This window comes from Natator depressus, chromosome 5, assembly GCF_965152275.1.
Source record: "Natator depressus isolate rNatDep1 chromosome 5, rNatDep2.hap1, whole genome shotgun sequence".
In the NCBI taxonomy this organism is placed as follows: Eukaryota; Metazoa; Chordata; order Testudines; family Cheloniidae; genus Natator; species Natator depressus.
The window spans coordinates 34223630-34239483 of record NC_134238.1 but is presented as its reverse complement, the minus strand read 5'-3'; the positions used below and the strand labels follow the sequence as shown (position 1 = coordinate 34239483).

At 38.2% G+C, this 15854-nt stretch overlaps 1 protein-coding gene across 2 annotated transcripts in view; it reads right to left on the bottom strand.

Moving 5' to 3' along the window:
• The window catches only part of MTREX (Mtr4 exosome RNA helicase), a 91206-nt gene that overhangs the window by 16443 nt on the left and 58909 nt on the right, over nucleotides 1-15854 (bottom strand). For both annotated transcript variants that reach the window (XM_074952556.1, XM_074952555.1), the window contains exons 19-22: nucleotides 10073-10201; nucleotides 4372-4482; nucleotides 2934-3122; nucleotides 1599-1762 (exon numbers count right to left, since the gene is read on the bottom strand). In XM_074952556.1, the coding sequence (XP_074808657.1) occupies nucleotides 1599-1762; nucleotides 2934-3122; nucleotides 4372-4482; nucleotides 10073-10201 (593 nt within the window). The remainder of the gene's footprint in view (nucleotides 1-1598; nucleotides 1763-2933; nucleotides 3123-4371; nucleotides 4483-10072; nucleotides 10202-15854) is intronic.

Genomic DNA, 15854 nt, shown 5'->3' with positions numbered 1-15854 from the left:
ATGAGAAGGAAGCTTAAGTAACAGACCTCTTAAAGGAGCATTTCTAATTATATACACTTTGCATTATAAAGTACATTGCGTTCACAAGAGAGAATAGCTTTTTATTTTGACAGGTTTACTGGAAAACTGAAAAATAATTTTGATTTGTGGGGGAATGGAAAGGAGAAGCGAGAAAAGAGGTTTCTGAAAAAAATCAAGTCCTCCTAAATCAAAAAAGCCTTATTTCAACCACAAAGAACCACAACTTGCCAGTTTACAAGTGAACTGTTACAGCAGCTATGCCCAGTTTTAGTTATGGCTTTGACAGCTAGACATAAAGGAGATTATACAGATCCAGAGAAAGGACAACAGAATAATAAAAGGGTTAGAACATTTGTTTTGTGATAAAGCCTTGAGAAACTGGGATTGCAGTTGTTGGAGAACAGATAGTTAACAAGATACAATTTACATTTTCAAGATATTATAAGATATAGCAAACAGGTCAGCGTGCTTATAAAATCTAAAGCAAACCTGGTCATGAGCTATATAAAAAACAGATTTGTAGAAAAATCTTGAGTTTTCTTTGATTGGGCATCAGCTAAAATACTGTTGCACTTTTACTTCAGGCTTTTTCTAGGCAAAACTCAAATGAAAATCAAAATGTAAAAGCTCAACACAGAAAACTAGACAATTAGCAAACAATTCCTAAATTACATGGAAGTATGGAGTTTCATAAGTTACTGACCAACTCTTGTTATGTACTGCTTAATTCTACTGTGTTATTTGATGTAATAAGATGCATCAGAATAGCAAGAAAGAATTAGGGCAACAATTTCTTGGAGCAGACACAAAAACAGCACCTACTGTGGTGTTAAGTTTAGAAAAAGAAAAGAATTACAAGTTATTAGTGGATACAGCCACTTGTACAAAACAAATCTGACAAATTTGCTGAGATATTGAAGTTTGATTTAATTGATACAGTTCCCATCTGAACCTTTTTTGAAATACCAGTTCTAACATGGTACATGCCTAGTAAATGTATTACCTTATTACAATTAAATCTATTGTTTTTCACACATCTATTCCTGCAGCCTTTTGGCACCAATTAAATTATACTCTTCAGTAGCGACAATGAATGGACATTAGAACAACTGTTGCTACACCGAAGAGTTTATGGGCAATCTGGATTAATGGAATACAAGGAACTGGGCTACAGAAATTTAGGGGGCCCTAGTTGTCATGGCATAATGTATGATATTTGATACATTAAATATTACAGGAGACTAAGGTCCAGCCTTTGTAAAGACAAGCCATTGTCCTGGCCTTTTAACAGATCATTTTCTTATCAGTTCAAATTTCCATTACATTTTATCTTGAGTTGTATTAGAATCTTATTCCTTTAACTATCTTATTCCTTTTTCTTTGGAAGGGATTAGAGAGAGTCACTGTTCTTTATAATACACAGAAAATGTATTTTTAACATGTGCATTCCTATTAAAGGTTTTTAAAAGTGGCCTCTACCACGCTGTAACTAGGATTAGAAATATAATATGTTAAGCATTAGTAGGGTTCAGCAAGGCATATGTATGCATAACACTTCCATAGGAACCCTCAGTTACCTGCTGATTTCACAAGCAACTCGTCCTTTCATCTCTATGACATCAGAAGATGTGGCAAAACCCAATCTTCTCAATACACGTTTGCGGCACTTGAGCTCATCCATTTGTAAGACAGTTCTGGCTTTCTTTAGTTCTCGCTTTGCCGTTCTAATATCCACTGCAATCTGTGAACCCAAAAGTGTACATAAATGTTCAGACCCTGCATTCTTAACACAGACACTTAACACAACTTCAGCAGAATACAAAGATAGAGATAGTTGTATTTTAAAATGTGTACTTGCAATATGGCCTTCATCATCATAGTATATCTACACCCATAAGAGGATGGGAAACATTATCCCAATTTTACACATAGGGAATTGATGGACACACACACAAAAGGCAAATAACCTGGTGAAAGTCACACAAGTAGTCTGTGGAAGAGCTGGGAATTCTGAGTCCCAGGCTAGGGCCTTCACCACAAGACCATCCAACAATAATCAAATACAAATAAACTATGCCATAAAACTTGTAATTAACTGCTCCAATAGGATGACAGATGCCTTCTTGATGATAATTGTAGGGTAGGATAATCAGTTTCAAAACAAATAAATTAAAATCCTTTGATTCCAAGAGCTTTTCAACACTGCTGTCTCCAGCCCTCTTAGCACCACACAGTTAAGGAAGACTAGACTGGAGGCCTACTTCTAGGCTAATTTACAATCAGAGCCAGACTCCGATATCCTAACTGGAGCTAAGCAGCACTTTAGTCCAACAGTCCTATTCATTTTAATGAGCATACTCACAGAAAAAGGGTGCTATTTCAGCACGAATAAGAATGGAAGAATTGGTCACTGAGTGACTTCTGTGGGATTACAATGAATATAAGGCAGAAGAGAATTTGTCCCAGAGTATGATTTCACTTATTTTATATGGATCAGTTTTTAAGCAGTCTTTTACACCATGCCTATCAATCTTTCTGGAACTGTTTTGGGAATAGTCTGAAAGTGTAGAAAAACTGGTCACTTTTAAGTATATCTGGCATATGTGAAAATGCACATTATTATTTAATTTTTCTTAATGACTAGGATTAGTGACAACTGAGCAGCCTTCTGGTCCATGTCAATTTTTCCTGAAAAAAGATTTATCTAATCAGCTTTGCTTACTTTCTACTAAACACCTCAAAGAGTAAAGCGTACTCCATGAAAACTCAGCCAGAGCTACTGAGATTCTGCAATATTGCTTTTTGGGCAGAGGGAGACTAACATTTCGTTTTCCAGATAAAATGCAATCAATGAGAGGTGCACAGTTATTGGCTGTGCCTTCAGCTAATTGCTGATATAGTCCATCCCTCACCTGTGCTTTTCTTTCACAAAGCTTATATACAGTCTCCAAACTGGAATCATTGTGAAGTGGATGTGAATACATCCTATGTTCAAAAGCCTCTATTTTTTGGATGACTTTTTTCAGTCCTTGGTCTTTGATGCCCATGTCATCAATGGGGTCCAATAATGGTACTCCATCAGGGAACCGCTTCTGTACTTCCTTCAACAAAAAGATTTTAAAATGCACTTTTTGGAATGCAGACATTAGTAGCAACACGCGATTTTATAGATTAAAATGTACATTTAAAGGACAGATTGAAAAACAAAACAAATGGCATAAGTAGACTATTTAAGGCAGGGGTCTCAAACTCAATTTACCTTAGGGCCTGTGCCAGTCCTCAAATCCTCCCAGTGGGCCAATAATGTCACTCATGCCGCCCACAACCTGCCCCCCCAAACTCCACACCCCACCTGCCTAAGGCTCTGGGAGGGAGTTTGGGTGGGGGAGGAGGTCTGGGGTAGGGGATTGGGGTGCTGGCTCTGGGAGGGAGTTTCAGTGCAGAAGGGCTGAGAGGTTGAGCTCTCTGAGGTTTGGATGGGGGAGGGGGTCTGGTGTGCAGGCACTGGGGTGGGGGTGCAGGAGGAGGGTGGGGTTGCGGGCTCTGGGAGGGAGGAGGGGGAGCGGTGAGGCTCTGGGAGGGAGTTTAGGGGCAGGAGGGGGTGTGTAGGAAGGGGGAGAGGGTGCAGGCTCTGGGAAGGAGTTTGGGGGCTGGGGTGGTGTGGGTCGGGGGGTGCAGAGCTTACCTGGGGCTCCAAGGCAGGGTGGGCTGGGGGGCTTCCACGAGCTGCTGCCTCCAGGCACTATCCCCGCAGCTTCCCATTGGCCACAGGGGCGCTTGGGGCGGGGGCAGCACACAGAGGCACAGCCCAGTCCCAGTGCCACAGGGAAGGGCTGGCAGACACATGGAGTGAGCAGGCAGAAGCCGCTCAGCATCACTGCGCTGCTGATGGTGGGCGGGGCCCCGGGCCATTGTAAATCGCCCACGGAAAGCATGGGTTGGGGGAGCACCCAGGGCGGCAGGCAGGGCCAAGGGAGAGACCCGACCCCAAAATTGCTGGAGCTCCAAGGGCCACACTGGGGAGGTTCTCGGGCCGCGGATGGCCTGCGGGCCGGGAGTTGGAGACCGCTGATTTAAGGGATATATGAAACTTCAATAAAACTTTCTTCTATGCTGAAACTAGGCACGTTAGATTTCAATTTTTAAAATAATCAGCTAAGACATTTTGTTTGAAGGCAACTAATGTTTTACATGTATTCAGTTTCTAAAACACTAAATCTCAGATGACTGAAGACATGAAGCAAACCTGAATGTGAATGTAAGAAACAGTGTTCTCATGCCCTATTGTGTCTGGCTGTTTAGAGTATACTGCTTGTTTTGTTTTTTAAAATTCTTGTGGAAGTTATATACCTGTATAGATTTTAACACACTTTGCCTATTGTCGATGGGCCTCAGGTCTTTGGGTATGTAAAGTCGGACACTGCTGATAGCTGAGAGAAGATGAACCAAAACAGGAACCACCTGACAACAACAACAGAGTGTGGTAAATGATAAAGTAACAATACAGGAGATTTTTAGTGATGCCTTTCAATCATTGTAAAATTCATTTTTCATTAATTTCTAACTTCTTAGCAGAAAGCAAGTTGTGATTTCTTTTGCAGATTATTCCAGAGCTGTAATAACTGTACACTGTACCTGGAACAGAATTAATATCGCATGTTGAAATGCTGACTAAAGAATTCTTCCTACCCTATTTTGTAACAGATTTTCTGACCACATGAAACTAACTGAACTGTTGTAGCATGCTCAAATTATAATTAACTGCATGATACCTCAGCGTTATGTCAGTTATTACTTTAGCAATAGTAGAAAAAGGCCCAGATTTTTAAAAGGTATTTAGGCTTGGCTTTGCTCAGCGTTGCAAGGCCTAACTGATTTTCAAAAGGGTTTTAGGCACTTGGAATTTAGGCTAACTGGTTAAATCCCTTTTAAAAAAAGATTTATGCTCCTAAATCAGTTAGACATTGCAATGCTGAGCACAGCAAAGCCTGTACACCTTTAAAAATCTGAGCCAAAGTCCCTCACGAAAAACTGTACATAAAATAAAGCCTACTTAAAATTAATTCTGTTCCTATTTTGGAGTCTTGACTTTTAAACTTGCAAAACACTATATTCTATCATACAAATATGAGTATGTGCTATTTTACCTTTCTGAAACAAATGTTCTAAATATGCAAGTAAGATGAGAAATGTCTTGCTTACATAATAATTGAAAAGACCAAGCCCCTTTTTTCAAGGTTCAGTACCAAAAGTTAAAGTATTAGTTGCTGCATGTTTTTAGTCTTCCCTCTGTTAGCACACCATGCTTCATTCTATTTTAAATAGTTCAACCAATGTCTTTATAAATAACTTTCTTCTGGATCAATACTAGGCTTGAAAGGATTGGCTTTTTATCAGTAAATGTCAGTTTCACCACACACATGGATGAAAAACAAACAAACAAACAACAATTTAAATGTACAAACAGGCAAAGAAAGAAAAAATGCTGCTTGAGAACTTATTAGAATTTGATTTAAGGATATATACTCTATATTTTGACATGTGACATTGACAATTTGTTTTTTTATAGTTATAAAAAGCTTTTAAGTTTTTGAATCTCAACATCTACCATCATTAAATAATTGCCTGATCCCTCCCCTATTATCTGACCCTCTCCATAATTTCCTGCAATTATGAAAATTTAAATATCAATAAAATTTGGAAAAAAGCTTAAAAATAATCAGAGATTATCCACTGAAATTATAAAATAAAAATCAAATTCTGACAAGCCTAATTAAATAGTGCTTTAAAAAACAGAGGTTAATATGTCCTTGAAAGTCTATAAAAAATAAACAGCACACTACACTGAACTGTAACTAAGTCCAGTTAGTCAGTAGTCTCATGCATTTGCAAAACTTCTTTCAAATTCTTCATATATGATGTACAAGTACGACTACCAACATGCCTTGCTGAGTTAGTCTTCTAAGTCAACCCTGTTAATAGCTATCAAAATGTCTTTTGTATAACATGGTTTAAGATGGCTGTGCAGCATGTGGTGACAAACATCCATCTTTCACATTACTGTAAAACACTTATGTGACTCTTTTCAATGCAATACCTGAGAAAAGGGCATCCATATTTTAGCGTGTATATTCTCAACTTCTTTCATTACTTGTTTATACTCTGTTACAATCTCCACTGCAATGTTTTTTTAATAATTCACTGATCAGAGAACTTTGAAGGCATGTCTATTAAGCAGTTAGAAATAATCTTACCACCATGCAAGTGACAAAGTTCAATGGGTATGACAGAAGCATGAAATATCATTAAGAAGTTATTATGAAGTATGTCCCATACATGTAATGGACATTATGCCTACTATCCAAAAGTTACTAGATACTAAGTAACCAAATCTTCAGAGAGTTTTGTAAGGCTTTCTATTTCTGAAATCTGAATGCAAGGATACCAGAGTGAGACATACTGTACACAAACTTTAGAAAAGTAAGTTTAATACCTAAAATTCAGCAAACCACTGGAACACATGCTTTGCTGAGCTGGGGCCTAAATTCGCATTATTCTCATCAGCAAGCACCAATAATTCCCAATCTAGAAGTGTGAAAATGTTTTTAATAAGCTAACTCTGAACATTGTACATCTGCATGCCATAATTCTATTTAGCAAATTGTGATATGCTTTTGTATTTCAGGGAAGAGTCTGTTATAGCAACGTAGCAGCATTAAATTTTATTATGTAGAAAAATCATTAGAATTTGGCTTTATGGATTTTGAAGAAATTAGTTTACCAAAGCAATTTCTACAATGTCCATTACAATAGCTTTAAGGGCAAATACGTTGGGTTCTATGTTTTACCACATATAAGAAAAAAATGTTTTGTGTGCGCAGCAGGATAGTTAAACCTAACATTCTACAAAACTCATTTACTCGTAATTTAATAAACATCTCTGCAACTACTGGATTATTTTCCACAGTACACAGTAGTTTTTTTTATATAAAGGGCAAAAGTTAAAAAGTACTTCTTTAAAGTACATCAAATATAAAGCATGCAATGCAAGCTTAATTGGAAAAGGACTGAAATCCTTGCACTTCAAAATAGGGTTGTGGTAGAACACCACAAAACAGATTTTGCAGGTTTTCAGATAGTTTTCAATATGCAAACAAACAACTATGATACTGCAGTCTTTTAAAATATCTTTCAAATTTCAGACTTAATTTCATATTAAAGTGAAGAACAGTTTGTGGGCAGATGCAGTCCCAATTCCCCCATAGTTTTCCCCCATGTTTTCTATCTGCCAATGCACCTCAATGTTGAACTATAACTCCACTGAAACTCAAAAAAACCGAAGAGCAAAAAGCAAACAAAACCCCTGCAAAGTAAAATAACGCAGGCAGAAATCCATCAGCAGAATGGGGGCTATCACGTTTATTTCACTGAATGCACCATGTATGATTACCTGCCTTGTGGGCAGGTGGCATATGCATGCATTTAGTGCAAGCCACTCATGGCCCTCAGAGGCCAGGTACAGGCTCTTGAGCCAGAGTGGCTGAACTGGAGAAGCTAAGGGAGACAGAGAGGTCAACAGACGAGATTTTCAGGGACACAGAGCTGTCCCTCCCCCCGTCTGAAAGCCCCTGTGCTGCTGAGGATGACGGAAGGCATGGAGAAAGAGGACATCATAGCGGAGTGAAAGGAAACAATCCCATTATCCCTTCCAGATATCATGGTATTCTCTCGTACTGAGGATACCCCTCAGTTATTTAAGAGAGAGGTTATAATAATGGGGGATTCGATTATTAGAAATACAGATAGTTGGGTTTGTGATGACTAGAAGAACCACAAAGTGAATTGTCTGCTGGGTGTGAAGGTTGTGAACCACTCGAATCATCTATTTAGATGTATGTGCAGAAGTCTAAAATCACAGAAACTGGTTGTAGAGGACAACTTTGGTTCAAGTGATCATGAGTTAATTTAGTTTAAACTAAATGGAAGGATAAGCAAAAATAGGTATGAAACTAGAGTCCATGATTTCAAAAGGGCAAACTTGAAAAAGTTAGAGAATTAATTAGGGAAGGGGACTGGACTGAGAACCTCAAGGATCTGAATGTGGAGGAGGATTGGAATTACTTTAAGTCAAAGTTGCAGAAACTATCTGGAGCCTACATTCCAAGCAACAGGAAAAAATTGTAGGGAAGGGTTGCAGACAAAACTGGATGAACAAGCATCTCAAACAGGGTATTAAGAAAGAGCAGAGAGCATACAAGGAACAGAAGATGACAACCTTGCAGGATCCTAGAGCCCCAGGCTCCAGCCCAAGCTTGAATATCTATATTGCAATTAAACAGCCCTGCAATCCAAGCCTCAAGAGCACAAGTCAGCTGGCACGGACCAGCCATGGGTTTTTAATTACATTGTAGACATACCCAAAAAACGCTGTCTTTATAGACACACACAGATGTCCTGTTACCCAACTGAGGAGTTGTAATATATCAGACTAATATTAATATTCTAATCTATTAGAATATACTGAATACATTTTTAAAAATCTGGTCAAAAAGTCTGACACCAACACAACTGTCCAAACACCTCTAGAAGGAGGCTTGTGATTCAGTAACTATTGCGGCCTTTAAAACAGGATTTATATCACTTTTTAAAGTTTCTTGCTTAACTACCTCTTCCCAAGAGCTAACAGAAAGATAACTTTCAGAGTGGTAGCCGTATTAGTCTGTGTCAGCAAAAAGAACAAGCAGTACTTGTGGCACCTTAGAAACTAACAAATTAGTTAAATTAGAGACAAAACTGTTAATGATGCAGTAGTAAAAATTGCTGTTGATGGAAAAGATCCTGTCTGGCAATCAAATAAGCACATGAGCATTCCTGAATACTAACAAGACAAACATGGAGGAATCAGAGTTAAATCTTCAGTTTAATCAGAATTTGTAGAATAAGGAGTCAACGACATAAAACATACAGCAGGCTGAACACTCACTTCTCCAACCTTGAGATTAAAATGGTTGATACCATTTTATGGGGTTAAAAACTGCCAAGTCTGCTTGAAGCGTCATCATGTTTTCTATACAAATTTGCTACGTATTTTCCTGAGTTGTGGTTTTTATCTCAAAATCAGGCATTGCTTTTTATTATATTACAAAATGGAAAATGGCTAGAAGTGTAAGTGTTTTAGAATAAAATGCTAGGTTAAAGTGAACTGGCAAGGCTCAGAGGCTCATAGAAAGAAGACGAAAAATCACATTTAAATAAAAAAAAATATATGAGAAGATCATGATATTCAAAGATGAACAAGACCCACAAGATGAAATCAGTATGTGTAAAACTGTATGATCAAGTTAACTACAGTGCTTGTGATTTTCAAAGCAGTGTAGGGAGTTCAGTCACACATCTTTCATTACATTTAAAGGAAGATGTGTAGCTGCCCTTGAAAATTTCAACTAGATATCCTAGAGAAAGCAATGATACTTGTGCACCTGGAGGCGATATAATTCTTAGCACACTTCTAAAATTTATTAAGTACTTTGAACATTTAAGAGTCTTTCATCTGAGGATTTCAAAGCACTTACAACACATTAGCTACATCGCACAACACTCCTTTGAGTTAAGTAACAGATACAGAGGAACCACTTTGTTCACCACTGAAAAGCAGCTTCCTAGCAGCTGTTTAAGAATGCAGAGCTACATCAATCAATGTATTTCCCTTCACTTTCTTAGAGAATAAAATTCCCCTCTTTTCTTAACATTTGCAAAGGCTTTATGATATACCCTGAAAGATGCTATATAGCCGGGTAATCAATTATTTTTTGTCAAGGTCCAAATTTCTTCGTCAAGGTATGGTCAAGGTCCAGACTCCAGAGAAAATATAATAATAATAATAATAATAAACAACAATAAATACATACATACATACAAACAAAGATTTTGGGGTCCATTCAAAAGCGTCAGGCAAACCATCGGCCAAACCTGGACTGTCAATTGACTACCCCTGCTACATAGAATATATTTTAACACTACTGATATTTGACAATGAAACTGAACTACAAACCTGCATCTCTCCTTTCTCATCAGGCTTTGCTGGCTTTGCAGCCTCAGTAGCAGAATTCTTCAAACTCTCTTTGCTGCAGTGTAATAGGACTTCAACCACATATAATGGGTCCAGTTCACCAGAGTTAGGCTATTGTGGATAGACAGAGAAAAAGTCATCAATAGTAAATATCAATTCTTCAAATACTGGTAACAACAGAAAGGAAAATGGGAGTTCAACTGACATTCAAAAATGTTGAGATACTGCCCCTAAACTTTAATAGATCAGTACTTTGGTCCTGAAACCAATACTATAATTAAGTATATTTTCATATACATGTCTCCCATGCTCACACACACATTATATAAAGGTTTTGCAATTTAATTATATCCACCCCTTTAGCCCCAACCAAAACCTGCCCTAGATGGAATTGCTTTCAAAGGAATGTTTTAGCAATGTCATCATTTCTGTACAGTGGAAGAACTACTAGTTGTTCCAAATACATATAGCCTTCTATAGCTCCTGACAGAAGTGGCTGACAGTGGGAAGGGGCTCTTGACATCCATTTTGGAATCCAGATCTCCCAAATTCTTTACTTTCCCAAGCTTCTGCATCCCTTCTTCTGGTAGAGAACTGAACCCCATCTGATCCAGTCAATAATGGCACTCAGTTGGTCAGGAAGTGTCTGTTGCTCCACATGTGATGCACACACTCACCACTGGGTGAGAACACTGCAACCTGAGAACTCCTAACTCTTGTTAGTCTGGGCATTGAGAGACCAGGCTTAGTCAACAAACCAGCATCACTCACACTACAGCACAGAACACTTGATTGATACTACCAAGCAGCATTTATATTTAATGTTGCCAAGGGTTTTAACAAGAAAGTTAATCTACAGGTTTGCAAGTCAGTATTTCCCCCCACCACAACAGAGGTCATTCAACAACAAATCTTTGCAGCATAAGAGCACTTATTTTGGGAGAGGGGACAAGGAAGGGAAAAGTCTTGTGCGCCAAGACTTCATATGATTGTGTAAGGGGCACAAATATCTAGCTTATATTTGCACAGGACACAAGTCTGGTGTTTCAACAAAGTAGTATTCTTTAAACAGTGATAATCTTAATGCTCTAGTTTTCTTAAAAAAATAATTACAACCTGTCTGGAACAATCTGCAGCAGTGTTGTTTGCTTGTAGTAGCACTGCACGGAAACATTTCCTTTTACTTGGCATGAGAGCCAAAGTACAGAATCACAGCAGAAGCTCCATTTTAAACTATAATGTACAAGCTTTTTAAAGTACTAATCACAGATTGATATAAGATTTTACAAAAAACAATGTAATCCAGATCAGCTTTAAAAGAGTTTTGTATTGCTGTGATGAAAAGACAAACATCAAGGGATTTCATTTTATAGGTACCTGAAGCAGAATGTAGGCAAATAACATTCTGTAAGAGATTCTCAGTGCTTTGTACACAATTTAATTGTAAACATAAAATATCAGGTTGCCCTGTCCCACAACTAAGTCATTTTCCAGTAATTTAAGACTTCATTTGTGAAAAGATTGTTGCTCTTAATTCTGTCCTATTTTGTGAAAAAGGTACTTGGCAGCTGTTTTAATTTAGATTTACAAACCCCTTGTGACCATTGCCATCATCTGAACGATATTTGAAAATGAAATCCATGTGTGGTAAAGCAGAGTCTAGCCAAAACTTTTCAAAAGTATGGTGCTTACTTGAACGTAGAACACGCTAACATACATTAAGGAGATAAAAATACATGACCTGGCCAGAGGGCTGAGTCACAGGACAGACCGACCGCCACCAAATCAGAGTGGTTGTCAACCCGGGTGCCAGGAAAAGAACGAAGCCCTGCCATTCCCTGCCTGGCCACTGGGTGACACCTGCAGTGAGCGATCCCCAGTATGAAGGCATTGCACAGGCATTGAAGGCAGTGTCCTGGAAATAAAGCCTCTTAACCAAAAATAACTACACTTTGATTTTATGAAAAAAGAAAAGGAGTACTTGTGGCACCTTAGAGACTAACCAATTTATTTGAGCATAAGCTTTCGTGAGCGACAGCTCACTTCATCGGATGCATACTGTGGAAAGTGTAGAAGATCTTTTATACACACAAAGCACGAAAAAATACCTCCCCCCACCCCACGCTCCTGCTAGCTATTACCAGCAGGAGCGTGGGGTGGGGGGAGGTATTTTTTCGTGCTTTGTGTGTATAAAAGATCTTCTACACTTTCCACAGTATGCATCCGATGAAGTGAGCTGTCGCTCACGATAGCTTATGCTCAAATAAATTGGTTAGTCTCTAAGGTGCCACAAGTACTCCTTTTCTTTTTGCGAATACAGACTAACACGGCTGTTACTCTGAAACCTTTGATTTTATGAGCTCCAAAGCAAATTTCTACAGTTTGCTATATATTTATACTATACAGCACATGGCATACATAATTTTAGACAAATTCTTCTTGATATAGTAATTCATCAAAAAGATTATTTGAGCAAGAATAATTTGAACCTTGATTTTTAATGGAAACTTTAATCTGAAATTATACTGATATGATTGGGAAGTGAATATGAATTCAGAAAATTGATGACAACAAATTAAGCACCTGACTAATTATACTAGAAGGTGTCTAGTATAATTAAATAAGTCAGATGCTTAATTTTCACATCAATTTGATAAATTAATAATAGTATACTCTTTATAGCTATTTTGCTATATTCCTGTTATAAAATTTGTATTTCATCTGCATGACATTTTATAGGATATTTCCAACAGTTCTCAGTGGCTGAGTATAACAATGTGCTACTTGGAACATCTATGAAGTGCCATGGAGGTGATTCCAATAGTTAGATGCAGGAAGGAAAGTGTAATAGATACACACACAATGCTTCTGTAATGGAGACAGTCAAGAACAAAGTTCAGTTTGGAAGAAAAGTTTCAGCTTTTCAGGTCAAAGAAAAAGACATGTCAGAGATTTATGTTTGTATGCTGGAATCTTTAAGTTTTATGTTAGACCCCTAAGAGTCCCCTACTCCGCAGGAAATCACAGAGAAGCCGAAATCATAAGGGGGTAACAAAGATCAAATAAGCTTCTCAATTCAACCCATTCCCCAAATCTTTGTTTTAGGATTTAGAGTAGAGTCTCTATATTCACTAATGAAGTACATTAAATCTAACACACTACTTATCTAGAGAAAGAACATTAATCAACTTTCATACAGGGAGGAAACTGACTACTGAAGAAGCTGGTAGTATTAATGGTATTCATCAAGGATATTATTGTGGAAACAAACAGAAAGAACTGTTCCAGCTGAATTCTTATGACACAAGTGGAGGAAGGAGTTAGAACAAAACTTAAAGAAAATATCGCTGTTGAAGAAACTGTGTATATATTAAAATGACAAATCTGTGAAAAATATTAGCTGGATCAACATCTATATCCCAGGACAAACTCATAAGACAAGAGGCACAGTGGTTTTCACTACTATGCATATTAAAGCAGCTGTTAATTATCTATTTCTAAAAGATCATTTGTCTTGCATTGGCCCACAGATTTAAAAAAAATGCTCAAAGAAACTAGCTTTTCCATATGAATGCTAGGAGTGGCATAGTTCTAAGTCTATTCCATAATTTTCAGTCTCTGTTATACTTTCCACTGAAGGAAAAAATTAGCAGCTGTCACAATGGCTCAACTAAAAGTTGCTGTTCCAAGTGGAATTACCCTCTCCAGCACAGATCATTATATTTCAATAGTAATATTAAAACCTAAAAGACTTGTAAAAGATTGAGATGGGCCAAATAGGAGGCTTTTAAAAAATTACACACATACACACACACGACAGAGGTGGAAAGAAACACCTCAGAGCGACACAGAAGTTGGAAACGTTAAAAAGAATAAGGGTGTAAAAAAATCTGTTTTACTGCTCGTCAAATGGTTCATAAGAAAGCAGTTTAAGAAACAGCACTTTAGTGTACAAAGGCTATTTTCCAGTCCACTTTCCTAACTTGAATGAGAATGGAATAAAAAAAATAAATACAAAAGGCAACATTCAAAAGGACAAATAAAAGCTCCTCAAAAAGTTTTGTTTCTGCATCCACAAACTGCTGTCTTTTCTCTATTATTATTATTATTAAATATTTTATTATAGTAGAACCAAAAGGCCTCAGTAACAACTGAGGCCACACTGTGCTGCGCAAAAAGAGAATCTTCCATATAAGTACAGTAGTTGGATCCTTGTACTCATCCACCATAATTACAGCATCTCTATATTATATGGCCATTCCCATTATCAGCTACAGAAAATATTTTGAAACCTATTTTGAATGGAAAGATTAGAAATATCTCAGTGTCAAAAGTTTCTGAAATGAAGGTCCAAATGTAAGACTGAGCTGTGCAAACACTAGCTGCAAAAACAGATTTCCAAAGAGGTTACTTACAATGCACAGTAATTGGAGTTCTTCGAGATGAATGTCCCTATGGGGGCTCCACTTGAGGTGAGTATGCGCTCTATGTGCCTTCAATTGGAGATTTTCGGTACCAGTGCTCAGTCTGTGCACATGCCCTAGCTATCCTGTGCCCTGTACTATGGATATATGGAGCTAAGATAGACTGACTGCTCTCGGATCCTTCTCCATCACAAAGCCCTAAGAAAATGAGGCTCCAAAGCAGAGAGAAAGGAGGGTAGGTAGTGGAAACCCATAGGGACATCTCAAAGAACTCCAGTTACTGTACAAGCTAAGTAGCCTCTCTTTCGAGTAGTGTTCTTATGGGTGCTCCTCTAGAGGTGATTGCCCAGCAATATCATCTGAAGACAGTGGGAGCGTCAGAGCTTAATGTAGGACTGACTCTAAACTGCAGAACCAAAGGTAGCATCTGCCCGAGAATCAACAACTATGGCATGGTGTCTCAAGAAAGTGTGGACCAAAGCCCATGTAGCAGCCTTGCAAATCTCTACAATAGGAATCTCTCTCAGCAAGGCAACGAACAGACTTCGATTTGGAAGAATGGGCTATAGCACTAGGCATGGTATATTAGCAGCTGTATACCAAGAGTGGATACCCACTTAAAAAGTCTCTGTGCAAACACTCGGAACTCCTCTAGCTCTCTCCACAATAGAAACAAAAAGTGTCTCAGAGGCTCAAAAAGGTCTACTCATGTTGAAATAGGTCAGCGCTCTCCTAACATCCAAAGTGTGAAGGGCAGCTTTCTTCCTAGGCAGATTGGGTGCAGGATAGAAAACTGAAGATGAACTGATGGGTTTATGTCAAAGTCTGATGTAACTTTGGGCAAGAAACACAGGTGTGTTCAAAGAGATCCCTTTTCTCTGAAAAACAGTGTAGGGAGGGAGAGCCAGCCATGAAAGTAGCTAGCTCACCAATTCTTCAGTCAGAGATAATAGCCACTAATTAGGAGAGTTCAGAAGCAAGCAGTTAGCTAGCAGTTGAAATGGAAGCTTCATCTGAATATTGAGAACTAAGTTTAAGCCCCAGGTAGCTGAGGGGTATCTAACACTCAGGAAGAGATTTGCTAGCCCTTTGATGAATCTGGAAGTTGCAGGATGAGCATATGCAGAGAAACCTCCACCAGAGAATGAAACACTTATGGCAGCTAGATGAAATTTAATGGAACTCCTAAGAAAAATTTCCTTTCTTCAGAGGCAGAAGATATTCCAGAACCTCCAAAACGGAGGAATCAACAGGAGTTAGGTGACAGTAGGTACACCAGTGATCAAAGCTTTTCCATGTCTGAAAGTATATCCTCCGATGGAATTTTTGCTACTAATAGG